The sequence below is a fragment of the Cajanus cajan genome, chromosome 7, assembly GCF_000230855.2.
Source record: "Cajanus cajan strain Asha chromosome 7, NIPB_CcT2T_4, whole genome shotgun sequence".
In the NCBI taxonomy this organism is placed as follows: domain Eukaryota; kingdom Viridiplantae; phylum Streptophyta; class Magnoliopsida; order Fabales; family Fabaceae; genus Cajanus; species Cajanus cajan.
Genome location: NC_138523.1, coordinates 15105920 through 15117353, shown reverse-complemented (window position 1 = coordinate 15117353; position 11434 = coordinate 15105920). Strand labels below are relative to the sequence as shown.

The 11434-nt window shown below is 32.0% G+C and overlaps 1 protein-coding gene across 1 annotated transcript; it reads left to right on the top strand.

Annotated features, from left to right (window-relative positions):
- The first annotated feature begins 1131 nt into the window (after positions 1-1131).
- LOC145949851 (uncharacterized) lies at positions 1132-3102 on the top strand. Its single transcript, XM_083060749.1, has 2 exons — positions 1132-1512; positions 3079-3102. The coding sequence occupies exons 1-2, from the start codon at positions 1132-1134 to the stop codon at positions 3100-3102; spliced, it is 405 nt and encodes a 134-aa protein (XP_082916875.1).
- Positions 3103-11434: the final 8332 nt, after the last annotated feature.

Below are 11434 nucleotides of genomic sequence, written 5' to 3'. Positions count from 1 at the left end.
AGCGCGTGTGCGAGGTCGTCCTGCGCTGTGGTGCCTAGCTTGGAGCTCGACTTCGCAGTACGGATAGTACAGTCCCCAATAATTTAAATTATTGCAATTTGGTACTTCCGTCCAAATGATTTAAACAGAGTTAATTGTTGGCCAGGTGGATGTTAGGTGGATGCCACGTAGATGGCACGTAGATGGATGCCAACTTTTTTCAATACACCTGTGTTGGGATTCAAACAAGTCCCACATCGATAAAATAATACAACAAATAACAACTTATATAATACAAACATACTTCAATGATTGAGAGGCCTTTTGGGTGATGACCAAAAGCAAAACCGTGAGGGCTAAGGCCCAAAGCGGACAATATCTCATCATTGTGGAGTATGTTTGTGTAATAACCTTATAAAAATAACTCATAAAATATCCTCTCAGACAAATACCATAAAATAACCCCATCAGTGGTATCAGAGCCGCAGGTTGGATTCGGTGACAACCAATAACCCTATAACCCCTCATAACTCATAAAATATAATGTGCTATATAAAGACAGATTCCGCTGCATGAAAGGTTAGGTCCCTTATTTGAGAGGAGGATTGTTGGGATTCAAACAAGTCCCACATCGATAAAATAATACAACAAATAACAACTTATATAATATAAACATACTTCAATGATTGAGAGGCCTTTTGGGTGATGACCAAAAGCAAAACCGTGAGGGCTAAGGCCCAAAGCGGACAATATCTCATCATTGTGGAGTATGTTTGTGTAATAACCTTATAAAAATAACTCATAAAATATCCTCTCAGACAAATACCATAAAATAACCCCATCAGGGCTTCTTATTGCAAAAAGACTAATCATCCACAACAAAGATGTTGGTGGAGACCTGATGTAAAATGTGACAATTGTGGAAAATTAGGACACCTAAAACATGTATGCAAATCTCATGAGCAACAAGAAGAAGCCAACATTGTTGAAGATCAACAAGAAGAGGGAGAAGAAGAACTACTTTCAATGTCATGCTTTATGACCAAAAAACCCTCAAAAGCTTGGATTATTAATAGTGGTTGTACAAATCATATGACCTATGATCGAGAACTCTTCAAAGAACTCAACAAAACTAACATCTCTAAAGTTCAAATGGGGAATGGAGCACACCTTGCAGTAAAAGGCAAAGGAACACTTGCTATTAAGAGTCATTCAGGTTTTAAATTAATATCTGATGTTTTATACGTTCCTGATATTAACCAAAATTTGTTGAGTGTTTCTCAATTATTAGGAAAAGGCTATAAAGTGTTATTTGAAGATAAAAATTGTGTGATTAAAGATATACACAACAAAGAAGTATTCAATGTTCATATGAAAGGCAAAACTTTTGCTTTAAATTTGGAGAAGGAGGAGCCAATTATAAATGAAGATACAAGTGAAGAACACAAAGATGCATGTCTTCAAAAGAAAGTTGATGATCAAGAGGAGAATGAAGATGATGAAAAATCACCTTCAAAAGAGAAGTTCGAGATTGTTGGGATTCAAACAAGTCCCACATCGATAAAATAATACAACAAATAACAACTTATATAATACAAACATACTTCAATGATTGAGAGGCCTTTTGGGTGATGATCAAAAGTAAAACCGTGAGGGCTAAGGCCCAAAGCGGACAATATCTCATCATTGTGGAGTATGTTTGTGTAATAACCTTATAAAAATAACTCATAAAATATCCTCTCAGACAAATACCATAAAAATAACCCCAACAGTGGTATCAGAGCCGCAGGTTGGATTCGGTGACAACCAATAACCCTATAGCCCCTCATAACTCATAAAATATAATGTGCTATATAAAGACAGATTCCGCTGCATGAAAGGTTAGGTCCCTTATTTGAGAGGAGGATTGTTGAGATTCAAACAAGTCTCACATCGATAAAATAATACAACAAATAACAACTTATATAATACAAACATACTTCAATGATTGAGAGGCCTTTTGGGTGATGACCAAAAGCAAAACCGTGAGGGCTAAGGCCCAAAGCGGACAATATCTCATCATTGTGGAGTATGTTTGTGTAATAACCTTATAAAAATAACTCATAAAATATCCTCTCAGACAAATACCATAAAATAACCCCATCAACCTGGAACCAGAACGGGCCGTTCTGGTTGCACTCTTGGTGTGTAAATTTTGTACCTGGAACGGGCCGTTTCAGATGCCAAATTTACACACCAATAGTGTAATCAGAATGGGCCGTTCTGGTTCCAGGTGTATTCATGAAATTTGGCATCCATCTACGTGGCATCTACGTGACATCTACGTGGCATCCACCTGGCATCCACGTGGCTAACAGTTAACTCTATTTAAATCATTTGGACGGAAGTCCCAAATTGCAATAATTTAAATTATTGGGGACCAAATTAAAACAAAAAATTAAAGTAGGACTAAATTGAAACAAAAAAATATTGTCAGGGACCAAATAAGGGTTTTAACCTTTTTTTTTTTAGAGAAGATACTCTGTCAATAATTAAAATAATATTCTTTCTATTTAAAATTTAAGGAAATATTTATTTTAAAAAATTATTAATTTACTAATGATCATGATATGATAAATTTTTAAGTAAAATAATTTATTAAAAATTTTAAAATTTAATTTTGAATTAATTAATATTCAAGTGATCGAGATAATAATAAATAAAAACGTTTATTAAAAATGGTTACTTCTTTTTAATTAAAGTAATAATATTTTGGTTTTTTGTCATTTAAACTTACGATGTAAAGTAAAAAAAAAAAAAAAAACTATGTATGTAATTAATATTCAAGTTTTATGAAATTTATTCGTGATTAATTTTATACAAAGATAAGAATAAAATTAAAAATGATAAGTTACATTATTTTAAATTTTTAGAATGGAGGAAAATAGAGAGAGAAAAAATGTTTGTATGCAATAAGGAGTAGAAAGAAGAATGTGAAAGATTAGCAGTTGCAGGTCTGGATTGTGTCGATTGTCCAATCAGGCACTTCACTTTCACTACTCCTACATGCATTGTTTAGGACACGACTACTGATAATAAATGTAATTTTATTTGACACAGACATCTTCTGCACTGCAGCTATAAGTTTATTACTGTACTCTAAAATGATTCAAACCCCATTAAACATTTAACTTAATTGATATTTAGATGACGAAATTAGGAGATTTTTTTTTTTAATATACTGTTTTTTTTTTATTTATTTAAATGACCCAAAGTGAAACATATTTACGTAAATATAACATTTGATTTTTTAGGTGAGAAATCGGTTACTGGGTAACCGACTTCTCAAAGGGATTTTTCCAAAATTTTGAAAAATCCCTTTGAGAAATCGGTTATAATTTTTTTTTTAGTTTATCAGTTTAAAATATATAGAATTTTAAAAAAAAATTATAATGAAATTTAAAATAATTAATTTAGTTATTATTTTGAATTTAGATTATAAGAATGTATTTAAAATTAAATTTAAAGAATAAAATTGAATAAAATTAAATTTAATTAGAAAATTTAAAAAAGAAAATATTATGATAAATGACAACTTTAGATAAAAACAACATTAATTGAGATGAAGAAGTTGAAATAAAACCAAAATACAACAATAATATAGGAGTTCTAATAAAAAAGAACAACAACAGAATAACAATGCAGCAAATTAGAATCCAACTTTAATGATGTTTATGGCCACCCGTTCCACACCTCGGAGGTTGCCGGTTCCTTGTTGGGTTTCGACGACCAATGCGTGGTTGTTGTGGTTCAACCTGGTCCTTGTCATGTTGTATATTAACAGTATCAGTGGCTGGATTTGACGAACCACTTCCATCGACCTCAGAGTGATAAGACGAAAATGAAGGAAAATTCATGCTTTGCATGTAATTATATGCACTTTGTGGCGTGTGTATGTCGGCGCCAAAAAGATTGCTCATGAAGTCCCCTGTTGGAGTTGTTGTTGATGGTGGTGTGTACATGAATTGTTCATGGTGTGTATGAAATGATGGATAAGACTGAGGATGTTGTTCCACAGTATAAGGTGGGTGATTATCTCCAGCCATTGCGAATGTTGTTGTAGTTGTTGTTGGGAGTTGCGTACTAGAAGTGAATGCATGAGATGAAGAATACTGGCTACAAAGAAATAATTTAGAATTAGCATGAAACCATTGTAAATACTCTGGAGTGTGTAGGAGAGGCCCTTGAAGTGGTTCCCCAAAAATAACATGTTTGCGTCTGTCTTTCCAAATGGAAATCCAGTCAGCATGTTGTTGAGCCCAGTTGGTGTCGCTATGTCCTCTCATGTCTATGTCGTGCAATTTATCAAGATTATGAGCTTCGTTGGGAATTGGTTGACATAAGCCAAATTGCAATTGGACTCTATCAGTTTGATGCCAGACTACAACTGCAAATGAAGTTAAAGCAGTACAAGCAGTCCATATTCTAGAATCTTGATAAGCACGTGGTGGCAATGAGGACTGAAATTCCCTATATGGCAACCATAGAAACTGTAAAAGAAAAAGGTTAATTATTGTACTTGTTTGATGTAAAAGAGAGTATGTTTGAGAGAAGTTTACATTGTATTACCTCGTTATGGTTCATGTTGTCATATCTTAATCTGTAGCCTAGTAAGTCTCCATGGGGCGTCCCGGTAAATCTTAGCCCTCTTCCTAACCACCTAAAACATTTGTACAATTATAAAATTTTAGATTAAATATTTTACTTGTTTGATGTATTAAAGTGGTATAAAAATTAATCCATACCTCGATGCTAGCGGAAATGTAATATCCCGTTGGACTCTTGGTTGGATGGAGGGCATTCTATACCAAGCCCAAGACTGTAGAAGTAAAGAACATCCACCCATTTTCTTTGAGGATGGATAGATTGCCCTACACAATTCTCTATACAAATGTGCCAAACAAGCAGAACCCCAACTATATCGTCCTGCACGTTCCAAGTCAGCCAATAATGGTAAATACATTAAGTGAATTCTATTACCTGACTTGTCTGGCATAATGACACCACCGATCAACCCTAAGATATATGCTCGACAATGTTGAAGCAATTGTTGTTGAGTGGGTTCATCTGGTAGTGCAATTGCATGGTCTCTTAACCATTTGAGTTTTATGGTTGAGCCAACTAGAGCTTCCCCTTTTGGAGGTACGAAGCCTAATAACTCGTAACATAATTCATCCCAGTCAAACAAAGTTGGTCCTGTTACTGGTTTGCCGTCAATCCTTAAACCCAATTGTAGTGCCACATCTTCCAAAGTCACCGTGCACTCACCAACCGGGAAGTGAAAAGTATGTGTCTCAGGTCTCCACCTCTCCACCAAAGACGTTATCAAACAATCATCGATTTTAAAATGTCTTATTTTTGCAACCTCGGCAAAGCCAGCAACCTCCAACAAATTCTCAATTCTTGGGTCAGGTGCAGGCATGGAATGATAGTAAGATTGAATGATTTGATCACTTGTTGTCTGCGAAAATGGTCTGTGTTTTACAACTCTTACTATTGTAGTCTTCTTCTTATTCTTACTGTATATTTTTTCTATTTATTATTATTTACCCTCTTTCTTTTTCTTCATTTTTTTTAAAAATTCTTTTGCCAATATGAGTTTGTTTCGTATTAAAAGTTTGCCCTTTAATCGTGGAGTGTATGATTTATGTGTTCTTATTTTAAAATTTTGTATTAATTGTAAATAAAATAATTTAGTTAAGTTTTTAGAATAAGAATAAATAATAAAATAATTATTAAAATAATTTATAAATTTAACTAAATTATTCTATTTAAAATTAAATTTATTTAATTTTATTCTTTAAATTTAATTTTAAATACATTTTTATAATCTAAATTTAAAATAATAACTAAATTAATTATTTAAAATTTCATTATAATTTTTTTTAATATCTATATATTTTAAACTGAAAAACTAAAAAAGAAATTATAAATCTGAAAAAAAAACTTAAAAAAAAAAATAGAAAACAGAAAACGAAAGAAAGAAAAAAAAAAAAAAAAAAAAAAAAAGTTGCCTTTGAGAAATCGGTTACTGGGTAACCGATTTCTCAAAGGGATTTTTCAAAATTTTGGAAAAATCCCTTTGAGAAATCGGTTACCCAGTAACCGATTTCTCACCTAAAAAATCAAGTGGTATATTTAGGTAAATATATTTCACTCTGGGTTATTTAAATAAATAATAAAAAAACAGTATATTAAAAAAAAAGTCGAAACTAGGATGGAAAAATCGAAAAGATACACTAAAATATATAAAATAAAAAGATTGAAATATGTTTTTAATCTTTTACATTTATGATATATTTTTTTAAAAAAAATTAAAATGGATTTTCTAATTTTTATAATTTTCAAAAAATTTATTTTAATTTCTCTAATAATATCATGAAATTTATAGATTGAAATGGTTATATATTATCACTTAAGTATAATATTTTTTCTAACAAAAATATTAATAAATATATTTATGTTATAGTATTTGATAAATTTTTTAAACAAAATTTAAATATAAAAATTAAAATAATAGTTTTTGAGATTATGAAGTCTAAAAGGATAAATTTTAAATTTGAGATATTAAAAATAATTTTATCTTAAATTTGAGAAACAAAAACATATTTTAACACATAAAAATATATAATTTACAATGGCAAAATTAAAATAAAAGAACATATTTAACAGACAAGTAAAAATTATATAAAGAAAACCTATAGTGACTAAATAATTAAATTTAATTAAGAAAATTTATTTATTTATTTATTCAAAGATAAAATTATTTATTGTTATCAAAATGTTTATTTAATTTTTATCAAAGCTAAAAAAAAAAAAAAACAAGCAAGTACACTCATCCTGATTTTAAGGCCGTTGATGGGCAATTTTCTTTTCATTTGAAAAGGAAAAAAAAAAATAGTATTGTGTTTATTGGTATAAAAAGAATAATACTTTTAGTCTTTTATAGCCATCATCTATATGTAATTTTTTGTTTTTTAAATTTTAATTTTATAATTTTAAGATTCTAATTTTACAAAATTTGTAATTTTGGTCTCTTTCTTAATATTAATATTTAATTATTAAAATTGTAATATTGGTGATAATTTAAGAGTTTGTCTGGATATTATAACTATTCAATAAATTCTTACATTTTACAACTCAGCAATCTAAATAACAAAATACATAAATTTAGTTATTTAGGACTTACCATACAAACATTTCCTATCCTTTAAGTCAAGATAATTGATTTTATTAACGTCACATGCATGTAGTTTAGAGGGTCTTGTCCATTATCATAACATCTTTATTGATTGCGAATTATGAACTTCGTGAGTAATGAGATGTGTGGTATACACATTGATGTATCATGAGGATTAATTATAAACACGTGTATGTTGTTTAAGCTAATTGCGAACTATGAATGTAAATAATGTTGAATGTATGAAATAATTACTGATGTTATTATGTAATTGTAGTTATTTGAGTGAGTGGATACCCAACCATAACTTACATAGGTAACCAAAGTCAGATGTTTCTCACTCCTCTTTTTTTTGTGGTTTGTTTTGATGTATGATTTCATGTGAATTTAATTATGATAATGATGGAGGAGAGGTTTAAATCTTATGTTGAGAATATTCTAATAGGATATGACCTCGAGGCAATGGATAGGAAATTGTTTTCTACTAGTATTTACATCAGGAATTTGGATTCTATTAGTTGAATTTGTTTTTAGTATCAAGTTTGATTTTCTTTAAATCATTTTTGAATTTGGTTTTTCTTTTGTTGTGTTTAAGTTTAATGTGATACTTCTACCCAGAGATCTTTACTTTATTCAGTAAGATTATTAAAAAATAATTGTTGTATTTATAGATATGATGCATGTGAGGTAGAGGGTGTCACATTTAGTGGTATTAGAGTCTAGTTGATTCAAACCACACTTGTGTGTTTTTGATGAGATTATTTTATTGTATTTGTCTGGGAGGATGTTTTATAAGGGTTATTTTTATAAGGTTATTTCACACACAACTCCACAATGATGAGATATTGTTCACTTTGAGCCTAAGTCCTCACGGTTTTGCTTTTGGTTATTACCCAAAAAGCCTCTCAATCATTGGAATATGTGTGCTTTATAAGTTGTTGTTTCTTCTCTTATTTTATTGATGTGGGACTTGTTTATACCCCAACAGTTGTGTGTCATGATTGCAATTCCCTATGTACTTTGATAAAATGTTATGATTGCAATTTTAGCTAGTTATGTTTGTGTGTCAGCATTAGGGTTGGTAGAAACGATCACATTGTTGTTGATGTTTTTCAAGCGTTAGCACGTGCGATAGGGTTTGATTGAGCTAGTGTTGAACCTAAATAGTTGGAAAGGTTTTAGCATCATAACCCACCCATGTTTGAGGGGGATATGACCTTGTGGCTATGAAATGGATGGTAGAAATAAAGAAGATCTTCCAAATATTAGAGTATCCTACGATTCAAAAAGTTAATCATGTGACGTTCATGTTGACTGGTGATGCATAGTACTAGTGGAAGGGTGTCATGTAACAACTCTTAATTGTCATTACACTTCTCAACTGGGATAATTCCAACCTAACTTTCTTTGAGAAATATTTCTTGAATGATGTGAAGGGCCAAAAGAAGGTGGAGTTCATGGAGTTAAGATAGGGAAATAACATTGTGGCTCAGTATGTTGCAAAGTTTAATGGGTTTGTTTGATATTGCTCTCACTAGTTATCATGGTGAGGGTGGTGAGCGAGCCAAATGTATCAAGTTCATGAGTGGTCTTCGCCTTGAAGTGAAGACTCCAATAAACTACCAGGAAATCTACCACAACCCAACGTTGGTGAGCAAGTGCAGAATCCATAACTGAGCACGTGGTGCCTACTACAAATGTACGATCCTACCATAAATTTGAGGGTTGGAGGTCAAAGTAGGAGTGGGTCATATTCTTCTTTAGCGAAACTTCATGGTGGAAAAGCTAGAGGGAGTGTGAATAAGTCACCTGTTGGATCTTCTACTGTAAGTGGAAGTAAGTCAATTATAGGGCTTCAATTAGAAGTGGAGCTACTAGTGTAAGAAGATGTGTGTTTGCACTCCCACAAAGGTGTAACAAGTGCTCGAATAAGAAGGTGATTTATTTCAACTATCAAGAGCTAGGTCACATCAACATTTAGTGTCCACATCCAAAAAGAACCAAATTCTTGGAGCATGTTCCTAATTTGAACGCTCGAGGACTATTGAGAGGGCCTTCACTCTTAATGGTGCCAAAGAAAATCAATCAGAAAATTTGATGTAAGGTACTTGTTTCATAGCTGAGAACCCTCTTGTTATACTATTTGATTCTTATGCAACTATTCATTTCTTATGTCTCTGTCCAAACTTTAAAATTTTCATTGTTTTGCTTAATGTAATAGTATTTTACTAATAATTTTTGTTTTATTGATTATCTATCATTATGATTAGTTATTTATTTGTTGAGAAACTTTAAAATTTAGAATTTCTAATGGGTTTTAGTCATTTAGGGAGTGACTGTAAGCACAAGTCAAGTTGACCAATAAGGAAGGGTATATAAGGCCTTTCTTAAGAAATAGACCTCATAAGTTCATTTTCTTAAGGACGTTAGAGAGAAACACTCTAGAGCTTGAGAGTTTCTTTCTTTTCCAATTGATTCCTTGAGTGTTTAAATTCCTCCGAGAGTGTGGCCAAGTAGCATAATTACGATTCAAATCATTAGAGCCAAGGATCAAATCTTGAGATTTGGCGGTTCCGCGTGGAGTTGACTCAGAATGGTTGTGATCTCCTTTCTTCCTCTTTTTTGATTTATTTTAAGGTAAGGAAAGCTACAAATTCAATTCTTGTTGAATTTTGGAGTTCTATGTGGGTTGTCTTCAATGAATTCCTGCTTGTGTTGATGATTTGGAATGAAATTCTTAAGTTAAGTTTTGGTGTTTTAAGAGCATTGAGAATAAATTTAATGAATATTGCTTTGCAATGGTTTCATGTGAATTTTGTTGTTATATATGAATTGCTTGGGGTGTCCACACATGGTATTGTGTTTTGCATGCTTGGATTTTCCAAGTTTCAGGTGTGGAGAGCCAAAATCGAGGTTCTACCAAAGGAAAAATTCATCATTACATCGGGCGAGCTTCAAGGCGTTAGGCATGATACAACTCAGAAGTTCTTTGCCTCACTAATGCCAGGCGTGGGACTAGTAGCGCCAAGCGTGAGTTAGAGGAAAACTCCCTAACTTGGTCACGCTAGGTGTGGGTTGAATGGTGCTAAATGTGGATACCTTTGGAGCCCTCTGACTTGGTGACGTGAAGCCCTAGTTAAGTGGCATCGAGCGTGATCAAGATAGAAATTATCTGCTTAGACAATGTAACACCTTGTTTTTCAGAAAATCATAATATTATTAATATTATATTTTTATTACTTTTTGGGTTAGAAACATTTTATTATTATTAAAGAAAAAATATTGTTGTATTATTATTTATAGGTAATTTATTAAATTATTTTGAGAAAAAGGATAAGCGAGTCAAGAAGGGTAGTGATTTGGATTGACCCGGTCCGAGGAAATGTAAAAGAACGGGTTATCAGGTTAACCCTCATTAGTCTCATTTGACATTTTTTGAAGGAGTAGGAAAAAGAGAAAGGAAAAGCAAGAGTTTTGAGGAGGAGTGTCCAGGAAGAAATGAAGAATAACATCCACTACACCAAGAGTATTCCGATTAACACAACCAAGTATGGGGAAAAAGGGATCTTTGTATGAGAAATTACAAGAGGGAACAGGTAGAGAGAAAGTGCTATAGGATTTTTAGTAATTCCATAGGTTTTCTTGTTAGGATGTTTGGTAGTTCTAATATTTGTTGTATGAAATTATGATTATATTCCTATTAAAAAGTTTTAAAATTGATGTTTTGGGTGAGAAATCGAAATATTGAAATGTGCCTGTGAGTTAGAGTTCTTGAGGGATTGGGGATTTGCCAATTAATGCATGCTCTGTTTAAATTGATGATGTGTGTTGAGTTTTCATGTGAAAATAAGTGTTTTGACTGATTATATTTCTAAAATGATGTTTTGTGTGTTTGGTTCGAATTGATTTTAATATTTCTAGTTATCTCGTGATTCTGCAAATTGAATTGACGCCAAGCTTAGTTCCATGCGCCAAGCGCATATTCATAGGATGAATGTGAAATTCAGAGTATTTACATTGGGCGAAAATATAATTTCACCAAACGTAGTGCTTTAAGGTGGTCTCGGCCAAGCCTTAGCACTGGGCGAGATGTCTTAAAATATAATTAATGAGATGACCACTATGCCTCTACAAGGCCACATTGGGAATTTTTCGTCGATGGTTTGTCTAGAAGGAAAGGTAAGATAACAAGAATTCTTTTAGAAGGACCATAGGGCTTAGTTATTGAGAAATCTC

What these genes read in the sequence shown, in the direction of transcription:
- LOC145949851 (XM_083060749.1), top strand. Translation starts at nt 1,132, where the DNA reads ATGGGGAATGGAGCACACCTTGCAGTAAAAGGCAAAGGAACACTTGCT. An exon ending in CAAAAGAGAAGTTCGAGATT is followed by an intron (nt 1,513 to 3,078) that starts GTTGGGATTCAA and finishes TATTTGACACAG; the next exon opens with ACATCTTCTGCACTGCAGCT.